This window comes from Myotis yumanensis, unplaced genomic scaffold, assembly GCF_028538775.1.
Source record: "Myotis yumanensis isolate MYYU_CA2020_CCGP unplaced genomic scaffold, mMyoYum1.0.hap1 SCAF_1, whole genome shotgun sequence".
NCBI lineage: Eukaryota > Metazoa > Chordata > Mammalia > Chiroptera > Vespertilionidae > Myotis > Myotis yumanensis.
Genome location: NW_027223752.1, coordinates 101,879,360 through 101,891,880, shown reverse-complemented (window position 1 = coordinate 101,891,880; position 12,521 = coordinate 101,879,360). Strand labels below are relative to the sequence as shown.

Genomic DNA, 12,521 nt, shown 5'->3' with positions numbered 1-12,521 from the left:
TTCAGTTTATGATGTCACACGAAGAGACACCTTTGTTAAGCTGGATAATTGGTTAAATGAATTGGAAACATACTGCACAAGAAATGACATAGTAAACATGCTAGTTGGAAATAAAATCGATAAGGTAAGAAGTTAGACACTTGGCATTTTTTCTCTGTGTCTTGGTAGCTTTTTAAAATCTTTGCATCCATCTTCTAGGAAAATCGTGAAGTTGATAGAAACGAAGGCCTGAAATTTGCACGAAAGCATTCCATGTTATTTATAGGTAGGTGTGTGAATATTTATCATTTCATTGTTAATGAGCAATTTAAAAATGGAATTTCTGTTAAATTTTTCTCAATGAATTATAAATGATACTAGAGGCCCGATGCACAAAATTTGTGCAAGAGTAGGCCTTCCTTCCCCCGGCTGCTGGCACCAGCTTCCTTCCAGTTGGGCTTCCCGTGCAGCCCCAGCTTCGTCTGGAAGGTCGCCCGGTCTAATTAGCATATTACGCTTTTATTATTATAGACTAGAGGCCCGGTGCACAAAAAATTTGTGCACTCGGGGTGGGGGAGGCGGTCCCCCAGCCCGGCCTGTGCCCTCTCGAAGTCTGGGACCACTCAGGAGATAACGACCTGCTGGCTTAGGCCTGCTCCCGGGTGGCAGAGGGCAGGCCCAATTCCTAAGTGCAGCCCCTGGTCAGGCTCAGAGCAGGGCTGATTGGGGAGTTGGGGCACCGCCCCCAATATGCACAGAGCAGGGCGGATCGGGAGGTTGCAATGCCACCCTCAGTCACGCTCAGGGTAGGGCCAATTGGGGGGTTGCGGCGCCACCCCCTGTCACGCACAGAGCAGGGCCCATCAGGGGGTTGGGGTGCTGCCTCCTGTCACGCACAGAGCAGGGCCCATCAGGGGTGTTGGGGCTCCGTACCCTGTCACGCACAGAGCAGGGCAGTTACCCTTTTACTATATAGGATAGAGGCCTGTTGAGGAGCTCCCCGCTGTCACTCACAGAGTAGGGCCGATAGGGGAGTTGGGGCACCGCCCCTGTCACACACAGAGCAGGGCTGATCAGGGGGTTGAGGAGCTCCCCGCTGTCACTCACAGAGTAGGGCTGATAGGGGAGTTGGGGCACCGCCCCCTGTCACACACAGAGCAGGGCAGATCAGGGGGTTGGGGCGCTGCACCCTGTCACACTCAGGGCAGGGCCAATGGGGAGGTTATGGCTCTACCCTGTCACACACAGAGCAAGGCCCGTGGAGGGGGGTTGGGGCGCCACCCTCTATCACCCACAGAGCAGGGCTGATCAGGGGGTTGGGGCGCTGCCACTGTCACACTCGGGGCAGGGCCAATGGAGAGGTTATGGCTCTACCCTGTCACACACAGAGCAGGGCCCGTGGGGGGGAGGGGGCGGGGTTGGGGCGCCGCACCCTGTCACACACAGAGCAGTACCGATCAGGGGGTTGGTGCGCTGCACCCTGTCAAACACAGAGCCGCAGGGCAATCAGGGAATTGGGGAGCTCCCCCCTATCAGGCACAGAGCAGGGCAGATAGGGAGGTTGTGGCCCCGCCCCCTGTCACACACAGAGCCGCAGGGAGATCAGGGGGTTTGGGCGCTGCCCCCTGTCACGCTGATCCCGGTGCCGGGAGCCTCGCTGCTCCGCTGATCTGGGTGCTGGGAGGCATATTACCCTTTTACTATATAGGATAGAGGCCTGGTGCATGGGTGGGAGCCAGCCGGTTTGCCCTGAAGGGTGTCCTGGATCAGGGCGGGGGTCCCCACTGGGGTGCCTGGCCAGTCTGGGTGAGGGGCTGAGGGCTGTTTTCCTGAAGCGAGTGACTGAAGCTTCCAACCGCTCCTTGTTTTCTTTTTTTTTTTTTCTTTTATTCTGGGCCAGCTTTAGCTCTGAGGCCTCACAGCTGAAAACATCGATACAATGTTGCTAAAGCCCGGCTGACTGAAAGCCGGTTTCTGGGCTTTTGTTTATCTTCTTATTTGCAACATAGTACATAGTTGCTTAGAGTTGCAACTGAGAGGCCGGAAAGTGAGGCGGGGAACGTTGGAGTCCGTAGTCACTGAAGCAAGTGAGCCTCATGTTTGCTTCCAGCTGCCTGGCTGCCGGCCGCCATCTTGGCTGACAGTTAATTTGCATATACTCACTGATTAGCCAATGAAAAGGGTAGCGGTCGTACGCCAATTACCATGTTTCTCTTTTATTAGTGTAGACTAGAGGCCCGGTGCACAAAAATTTGTGCACTCAGGGGGGAAAAGGGGGGCCCCTCAGCCCGGCCTGTGCCCTCTCGCAGTCTGGGACCCCTCGGGAGATAACGACCTGCTGGCTTAGGCCTGCTCCTGGGTGGCAGAGGGCAGGCCCAATCCCTAGGTGCAGCCCCTGGTCGGGCTCAGAGCAGGGCTGATTGGGGAGTTGGGGCGCCACCCCCTGTCATGCACAGAGCAGGGCAGATTGGGAGGTTGCAATGCCACCCCTAGTCACGCTCAGGGTAGGGCCAATCGGGGTTGGGGTGCTGCCCCCTGTCACACACAGAGCAGGGCCCATCAGGGGGGTTGGGGCTCCGTACCCTGTCATGCACAGAGCAGGGCCAATCAGGGGGTTGGGGAGCTCCCCCCTGTCATGCACAGAGCAGGGCCGATCAGAGGGTTGAGGAGCTCCCCCCTGTCACTCACAGAGTAGGGCCGATAGGGGAGTTAGGGCACCGCCCCCTGTCACACACACAGCAGGGCGGATCAGGGGGTTGGGGCGCTGCCCTCTATCACCCACAGAGCAGGGCCGATCAGGGGTTTGGGGCGCCGCCACTGTCACACTCAGGGCAGGGCCAATGGGGAGGTTATGGCTCTACCCTGTCACACACAGAGCAGGGCCCGTGTAGGGGGCGGGGGGTTGGGGCACCACCCTCTATCACCCACAGAGCAGGGCCGATCAGGGGGTTGGGGCACCGCCACTGTCACACTCAGGGCAGGGCCGATGGGGAGGTTATGGCTCTACCCTGTCACACACAGAGCAGGGCCTTTGGGGCGGGGGGGGGGGTTGGGGCGCCGTACCCTGTCACACACAGAGCCGCAGGGTGATCAGGGGGTTTGGGCGCTGCCCCCTGTCACACTGATCCGGTGCCAGGAGGCCTCGTGGCTCCGCTGATCCCGGTGCTGGGAGCCATATTACCCTTTTACTATATAGGATAGAGGCCTGGGGGCCGGCTGGTTTGCCCTGAAGGGTGTCCTGGATCAGGGTGGGGGTCCCCACTGGGGTGCCTGGCCAGCCTGGATGAGGTGATGATGGCTGTTTGCATCTGGTCACACACCCTTCAGGGTGGGGGTCCCCACTGGGGTGCCTGGCCAGTCTGGGTGAGGAGCTGAGGGCTGCTTTCAGTTTGGCAGTTGACTGAAGCTCCCAACCGCTCCTTTTTTTTCCTTTTTTTATTTTTTTTATTTTGGGCCAGCTTTAGCTCTGGCTCTAGCTCTGAGGCTTCCGCTGCTGAAAGAAGCTATCTGGTTTGTTTTCGTTCTATAATCAAAACAATGTATAACTCCAGCTCTGAGATCCTGGCCCACTGAAAGCTGGTTTCTGGGGTTTTGTTTAGCTTCTTATTTGCAACATAGTACATAGTTTCTTAGAGTTGCAACTCAGAGGCCGGCAAGCCAGGCGGGGAAGTTGGAGTCTGCAGTCACTGGAGCAAGCAAGCCTCATGTTTGCTTCCAGCTGCCTGGCTGCCGGCCGCCATCTTGGCTGACAGTTAATTTGCATAAGGATATGCTGATTAGCCAATGGGAAGGGTAGCGGTGGTACGCTAATTACCATGTTTCTCTTTTATTAGTGTAGATAGATGTATTTAGTTCATAGTTGTCTCATGCTATAAAATCTAACTATAGAATCAGATTCTTTATTTTTCCTTCTGTAATCAAAAATAGGATCTCATTATATAAAGTCATACAGAACATAATCAAATTATTCCTCTCAGGATGTTATGCCATTCAGTAAAGCCACGCTCCCAGTGCTAAAGTTGTACCTTGCTGGCTCATGTGCTGGCAACAGTGGCACCACCTGGAAGCTTACTAGAAATGCTTCATCTCAAGCTATAACCAGATTTTCTGAATTAGAATCTGCAGTTTAATAAAATCTTCATGTGATTTGCATGCAGATTAATATTTCAGAAGCATAGTAGAGTAGGGTTTGGCAAACTACAGTAGGGGCCAAATTTGGCCCCATCATTTGTATTGGAATACAGCCACCCTCAGTTACCTACATATTGTCTATGGTTGCTTTTGGATTCATGGCAGAGTTCAGTTACAATAGAAACCATACAGCCTACAAAGCCTAAAATATTTACTATCTGGCCCTTTACAAAAAAAGTTTGCTGACCTCCTCACCTAGAAAAGTGGACCACCTATATCAGAAGCACCTGCAGAGCTTTTCAAAATTATAGGCCCCTGGGCCTTATTATGGGTTTGAAAGAAGGCCTAGAAGGCGATATATAAAAAACATCCTAGTTAATTCTAATGCGAAGCCAGCTTTAGGAATTACCAATTTAGTCCATAGTGTGAGAATTGACTAATAATCAATAAATTAATATGGGAACACATCATATATAGGTAGAAGCAGGGTGCTGTAAGTGGAAGGTATAGGGAGTTTAAGAAGAACTGAGTACTATCTCTACAGCTTACTTGCTGGGTGTCCTTCATTTCAATATTTGTTTATTTAGTAAATATTGATTGGCCACTGAGGATATAATAGCAAATAGAACGAACTCCCTGTTTTCATGGAGCCTATGTTCTAGTATAGGAAACAAATAAGTAAATAATCCTCTGAAAGAAATAAAACATTGTAAGGAAAGAGAGGATGACCGGTGTGGGAACTGATTAGGGAGAGTTCTGTAAAGCAATGACATTTAAACAAGAATCACTCATATGAAAACCTAGAGGGAGAGAGCATTTCAGGCTGAGAGAATACCAGATATTTCCTGAGGTAGGTGGAAGCCAGTTTAGTGTATTTAAGAAACAGGAAGAAAGCTGTGGCTGGAGCAGTGTGTGTTGGGGAAAGATTGGTGATAATGGGAGCTGGGATTTAAAAAGGTCATGTTGGACCTCACTGGATATGGTAAAGAAATAGATTTTAATTCTAAGTGTGGTGGAAAGCAAGGGAATAGTGCTGTGATCTGATACTTTTTTTAAAAAGGACCCATTTGTGTAGAAAATGGACCATGAGAAGCAGAAGCAAGAGGCTAGTTATTCTCTTACAATACAATAGCCCAGATCAACGGTTCTCAACCTGTGGGTCGCGACCCCTTTGGGGGTCGAATGACCCTTTCACAGGGTTGCCTAAATACATCCTGCATATCAGATATTTACATTACGATTCATAACAGTAGCAAAATTACAGTTACGAAGTAGCAACAAAAATAATTTTATGGTTGAGGGTCACCACAACATGAGGAACTGTGTTAAAGGGTTGCGGCATTAGGAAGGTTGAGAACCACTGGCCCAGATGAATGAAGCTGGTGGCTTTGACTGTAGCTTTTGGCAGGTGGTGGAAAGTTAGCTAATCTGGGAGATGCGTTAATGGTAAAGCTGACAGGCACTGAGACTTTGAGGAAGTTCACTAATATAAACCTGTGGGGGGGGAAATTGTTGATTTGGGTCTTTACATATTGTAGGCTGATATATATGCCATAATAGTTTCCCATAAAAACATAGACCTATGATCAGAAGGAATATACTATGACATTTTCCCTTGAATTTCAGAGGCAAGTGCAAAAACCTGTGATGGTGTACAGTGTGCCTTTGAAGAACTTGTTGAAAAGATCATTCAGACGCCTGGACTGTGGGAAAGTGAGAACCAGAATAAAGGAGTCAAACTGTCACACAGGGAAGAAGGCCATGGAGGAGGAGCCTGTGGAGGTTATTGTTCTGTGTTATAAACTCTGGGAAATGCCATAGTTGATCAGATAGTGACATCTTTCTGTATATAAACTCTTTAACTGCTATTTTAGGGACCTTGCAGTTTGCACATATTTGTTTTGTATCATGGCATAGTATTTACAAGAAATCTCACTCATTGGCTTTCCCAGGTAAAATGTTATGGTAAGCATGCACAGTTTGCAGTTTACAGTTTTTTATGTAACATAAAATTGGTGTACCTTTATAAGTACACTTGATTTTATGATTTACATTTATCATGTGATTTTTAAAAATCCACCTATCTAATATATGTGAGAACAAGGTCTACTTTTGGTCTTTTTTTTTTTTTTTTTTTTTTTTTTGCTTAAATACTCCTATCAATTACTGAATTAATTGATATGTAGAACTCCTACAACTGCTGAGAGATTACAGGTATCCAACCTGGTGAGTTTCTTCAAGAATAACACAAAGCATGATTCCACAGCTTTCCCTAGGATGTTTGCTGACAGATTCTCTTGTGGTACTAAGCAAAATTCTTTTTATAGAATGCAGTCCAGGCCAATTTATAATTAAATCTCTGTTCTGATGATGCTTCTAAAATAGCATTGATATGTTAAAGAAGTTTGATCTTTTTAATTTACTTCAATGAGTAGCTCAGTTGCTTAACTGGAGTTTTAATTCTGTGATATGTACATTGGATTCATGACCCTTAATGCAGCATTTTTAGTGGGTGTTTGGCAGAATGGCAATAAGGTTTTCCCCATTTTGGTTTCGGAAAGACACGAATAAAGTGTTTATGTGGCTCATGTTGTACTTACACTTTGAAACCAACACCTTTTTCTATAAATGTTGGTGGTGTTCATTCAGGTACCTCCATTGTAGCTGTGTAATGTTTATGAATAGCTGTATCTAATGACTTCCATAAATGGCTTGTTGATATTCAAAAACCTATGTCTGTATTTTGAGGGTTGGGATAAAAAACACTAAATGACAATTTGAGAAAGACATAGTGCTTCCAGATTTTGATGTGTGTGGGGAAATAGTGTTGCAATGAAAATCTTGGTAATTTATTGTAACATGTAGTCAATATTTTATTAAAACCAACTTGTACAGACTAATAAATCTTTCCCACAATATTCAGTTTTCTAACCTCTAGCTATTGTACATTGTATGTTTTTTTTTACTCATGTTATTTAATTCACATTGACCTCTGCTATTTAAGCCCCCAAATAAGTGATGTGTCTTTTCAGATAAGTCAGTCACTCTAATACCCTTCACAGTAAGATTCTGATACTAATTTCTGGGCATTTTGTTCTCTGTATGCAGTTGCAAAGGATAAGCATTTTTGTGGGTCATCTTTGCAATATATGTGATAATGGATTTACCTGAAGTTGGGTTCTTTCTGAAATGTCCTCCTCCACCTGAAACCTTACATTCTACTTTATTCACACTTGTTAAACCTCATTACATGTGATTAAAAGTTGTGTACAGTATATATGTTTTTACCAAGTATAAAACATTTACTACTTTAATTTGGAAAAAGGTAGCCAACACATGTACTTAGGATTTCTTTGTTACGTTGAAACTGTAGATTTCTATATTCATGTAGTGTCTATATTAATAAGGCATTTCTGTTTATTGTTTTTTGCTCCTGGGGCTATATAATAATCTTTCTGTACATTGTATTATTGCCTTGAATTGGTCAGAATTTGGATACATTAATCACTTTTAAAAACTAATTTTGTTTGATTTATATTGTAACCTTTTATAGTTTTTGAATAAATATAGCCTGCTTTCCCTAGATGAATTTGTTCAGGAAGTATTATCCATTTCCTGATTACTCTCATCAACTGAAGAACCTCTGAATATAGTGTTATTCAAGTTCTATTGTATTCTGTGGCTTTCCCTTTACTATTTTCTTGCAAGCTTATTGTTTCATAGTGGAGTTTTTCTAAGTGAAGCAGTTGTAATATCTAAAATTAGCCACTGAAAGGAATTTGTTAATTTTTATTTTCCAAGCATTTGAAGTAGTTTTAAAGTACTTTATGCAGATGGTGCAAATTAGAACAATTAGGATATAGTGTTTGAGTTCTCAGAATACAGAAATAGACTTAAACAAACATGTACTCAATTACTCTTAATATGGAGTAATAGCATTTATTGAAAGTTTCCTTTGTGTGAAGTGCTGTTCTAAGTGCTGAATTATCTCAAGAAACCTCACAGCAACCTTAAGAGATTGGTTGGTACTCCATTTTAAAGATGAGGATAATGAAACCACAATTTTGTTAGGTAACTTCCCAAAGATCACATAGCTAATCAGTGATGGAGTTGGATTCCAGTTAAGGCATCTTCACTGCTGAGTCCATGTTCTTGACCACTGCTCCCTTTGCTGTGACTAGTTTCAGCAGGATTGAAAGAGTTTTCCTATTTCTTATTGTTCTTTTTTATATATAATAGAAATATTTCAGATTTTTGGGTTATAGAATAAATCCCATTGATGTAAACCAGCCATGTACAAGTCATTTAACCAAAAAGTTAAGGTAGTGGAGTAGGTTGTCTCTCAGTTTATCTTCTCAGGGTAGAATGAAAATCTCTGACTTAGAATAGTACAATATCAGGGGATTTATGGCACCTTAACTTCCTATTTGTAACTGGGTTTGAGAAAAATCCAGGAACAGTCTTGTTCAAAATCAAATTCTGGGGGTGGGTGGGGAGAGGTATTTTTACTTCAAGTACTTAATTGTCATCTAAATTCACACTTGGTGTTGATTTTCTAATTGAGTGCACTGGAATTGGACTTCATTTTGATTCATTGTAGTTTGCCTACTTAAATATACATGATTCTGTACAAAGTGTGGGACTGGCCCCATAGCTCATAAGAGCATCCTTCTTATGCCACTACTTATTCTACCTGTGGGATGGCACAGACCTACCTCATAGCCGTAATATCTTTAAATACAGTTTAGTGTATATTTTTTCTGATTATCAAGTTATCAGAATAATCCTGTAGGTACTCTAGACTGTAAGTCTTCTCAGTATTCAAGCATTATGCTTCTATGTATTGAGGGAATTTCTTGTTCCTCATGTATTTTCCCGAGTTGGGATGGGGTAAAAGCTTTAATCAGTTTTCAGAAGACATTTTACTAGTTCTGACCCCAGCTATGCCAAGATTAGTCAACTATAGGCTTCATTCTGGGTTTTGTCCAGGAATGTTGAAAGAAGAGAATAGAAAGAAATAGGCCAAGTCAAGACTTGGAGCTAAAGAATATAGATTTGCCCAGGAAATCAGATCTTTATTTTTTCCAAAATGGAAACATCTATCATATTGGAGCGGGGGAAAAAGGTAGTCAACTTCTGTTACGTTATGGGACTCTAAATTTTACTATTTGTTGTTAGCTTTTTGTTTCATATTTAGAAACCAGTAATGTTTCTAATTGGGGTGTGAAATTTGCTTAAGTGCCTTTTAGTTAAAACAGCTTACATAAGCACCTTTCCAATAGCAGTGTGAGCTCCAATTTTCAGTCTTGCTCCTTTACCATCTCTCTCACACACATAAGAAATATTTCTTTTTTATCAATCTGATAAGCAACAAATTATGTAATTTTATTTATATTTCTTTGATAACTAATTAGATTGAGTACTTTTAATATTTTATTGCATAAGTTCCTTGTTTGTGTATGTTGTGGTTGCCCATCCAGTATCCACTTCCTTCTCTCACAATACCACCCACTTTTTCTTTGTATAACTATTGCCCCCTCCTCACTCCCCCCTCCCCCCATTATTGAGCATGTAGTTTGGATGGCATTGCCATGCCTTCAGCTCTAGAGTTAACCCAGTTAATTTTAAACAGTGTCATGCTGCCTCCTCTCCCAGCTTCCCCTGCCCCTCTCGCCGCCCCCCCCCCCGCCCCCCACACACACACTCAAAGTAAATGGTTCAGGGATAGGCACCTTACCTGGATCATGCTACCTTATTAAAAGACTAGAGGCCCAGTGCACGAAATTCGTGCATTGGGGGGGGGGGGTGTCCCTCAGCCCAGCCTGCATCGGCCAGCCTGCACCGTCTCCCCTGGGACCCCTCGAAGGATGTCCGACTGCACTTTTAGGCCCGATCCCGGCAGTCAGACATCCCTCGCTCTCACAATCCAGGACTGCTGGCACCCAACCACTTGCCTGCCTGATTGCCCCTAACCGCTTCTGCCTACCAGCCTGATCACCCCCTAACCACTCCCTGCCAGCCTGATGGATGCCTAAGTGCCCTCCCCTGCAGGCCTGGTCCCCCCCAACTGCCCTCCCCTGCCGGCCATCTTGTGACCACATGGGGGCGGCCATCTTGTGTGTTGGAGTGATGGCCAATTTGCATATTACCTCTTTATTAGATAGGATGTTTGCTGAGGCTTTCTCAGGAACTGCTGATGAAGACACCGTCTTGGAGATGGTGTGGTCTGAGGATTCATGTCTGACCTTGCTGCAGCTCATTTTTCTAACATAAAGGAGCCAGCCTGAGGGCAGTACCAAGAAAAGGAGAGGGATTCTAACTTGGAACCCTGAAGCAATTTGGAACCTCCATCACATTGGAACAGAAGTCAGATTATTTCTGCACTTTTCACTTATGAGAGCCAATAAATTCCTTTTTTGTTGAAGCCAGTTTGAGTTGGATTTTCATTTTTTCTTACAACCAAATGTATGCTGTGTAAGTGCATATGTAGGGGCTCTTTATCCATCAGGCTCAATGTGTTGATGAAAGCCAGTATTGTTAAGTAACTTAATATTTTAGTGAGGTATCTTCATATATTTGTGGATATATACATATAAATGAGTTAACTTCATACATGTGATTTTAAGGACCTATTGTTTTATAGGGTCTCATGGTTTTTGTTTTTTTTTTAATTTTCTCTATCATGGGAAAATGCACTCTTCCCTTGTTCTCCCTGAGGTCATTAGTGTTACAGCCTGGCATGTGTACCCTTTCTGCATTGTTCCATGCCTCTATAATCATATGTAAATATCTACTTATATAAAAACCCTGGGTATAACATCACGTCCAGAAGCTCGACCAACTGGAAGGAAGTCAGTCCTGCAGGGATTGTCTTGGAAATGGCTGTGCCCTCCCCCAGCTGTTTGCTGGAGGGTGAGGTTTCAGGCAGGAACCTGCCCTCGGAGCAAAGCGTGGAAGTACTGAGTCCGGCCTTCAAACCAGACCCTGACAGAGAGGAGGCAGCCCCATTCCTCACAGAATCTGCTGTTGGATAGCTTGCTGTCAGTGGCCTGCCAGCCAGGAACCCCATTCACCTGCACCCCAGACCCTGACAGGAGGGAGGAGGGAGCCCTATTCCTCACAGAATCAATAGGTAGCCAGCTTGCTGTCAGGGGCCTGCCAGCTAGGAATTCTATTCACGCATATCTATAAAGTTTTAATACATTATATTAGAGGTCGTGGTGGTACTGTTTTACCCACAGCGTCAACAGGAATTGCTGCAAATTTACTTCTCGGTGGAATCACCTTTCATTCCCAATATAAATTACCGATTCCATTAAATGAAACTTCAATTTCTAGACTCAATATAAAGAGTGAAGTTGCTAAAACTATTAAAAAGGCCCAACTTCTCATTATTGATGAATGCACCATGGCATCCAGTCATGCTATAAACGCCATAGACAGATTACTAAGAGAAATTATGAGTCTGAATGTTGTATTTGGTGGGAAAGTTCTTCTTGGAGGGAATTTTTGACAGTGTCTCAGTATTATACCACATGCTATGTGACCAGTCATAGTACAAACGAGTTTAAAGTACTGCAATGTTTGGGGATGTTTCAGAGAGTTGTCTCTTACAACAAATATGAGATCAGAGGATTCTGTTTATAGTGGATGGGTAGAAAAACTTGGAGATGGAAAACTTGATAGCAGTTTTCATTTAGGAATGGATATTATTGAAATCCCCTGTGAAATGATTTGTAATAGATCTATTATTGAAGCTACCTTTGGAAATACTATATCTATAGATAATATTAAAAATATATCTAAACGTGCAATTCTTTGTCCAAAAAATGAGCATGTTCAATAATTAAATGAAATTTTGGATATACTCGATGGAATTTTCACACATATTTGAGTGATGATTCCATTGATTCCACAGATGATGCTGAAAAGGAAAATTTTCCCATCGAATTTCTTAGTAGTATTACTCCTCCGGGAATGCCATGTCATAAATTAAAATTGAAAGTGGGTGCAATCATCGTGCTATTGAGAAATCTCAATAGTAAATGGGGTCTCTGTAATGGTACCAGATTTATTATCAAAAGATTACGACCTAACATTATCAAAGCTGAAGTATTAACAGGATCTGCAGAGGGAGAGGTTGTTCTGATTCCAAGAATTAATTTGTCCCCATCTGACACTGGCCTCCCATTTAAATTGATTCGATGACGGTTTCCCGTGATGCCAGCATTTGTGATGACTATTAATAAATCACAAGGACAAACTCTAGACAGAGTAGGCATATTCCTACCTGAACCCGTTTTTGCACATGGTCAGTTATATGTTGCTTTCGCTCGAGTTTGAAGAGCATGTGACATTACAGTTAAAGTTCTAAATACTTCATCACAAGGGAAATTAGTCAAGCATTCTGA

At 43.8% G+C, this 12,521-nt stretch overlaps 1 protein-coding gene across 2 annotated transcripts in view; it reads left to right on the top strand.

The window, feature by feature from the left end:
* Positions 1-7,047, top strand: part of RAB18 (RAB18, member RAS oncogene family) — a 37,461-nt gene extending 30,414 nt beyond the window's left edge. The window contains exons 5-7 of one of the 2 annotated variants that reach the window (XM_070428569.1): positions 6-124; positions 199-265; positions 5,737-7,047. In XM_070428569.1, the coding sequence (XP_070284670.1) occupies positions 6-124; positions 199-265; positions 5,737-5,912 (362 nt within the window). In that variant the 3' untranslated portion in view covers positions 5,913-7,047. The remainder of the gene's footprint in view (positions 1-5; positions 125-198; positions 266-5,736) is intronic. The other variant, XM_070428574.1, reaches the window with a different exon arrangement.
* The last annotated feature ends 5,474 nt before the right edge of the window (positions 7,048-12,521 follow it).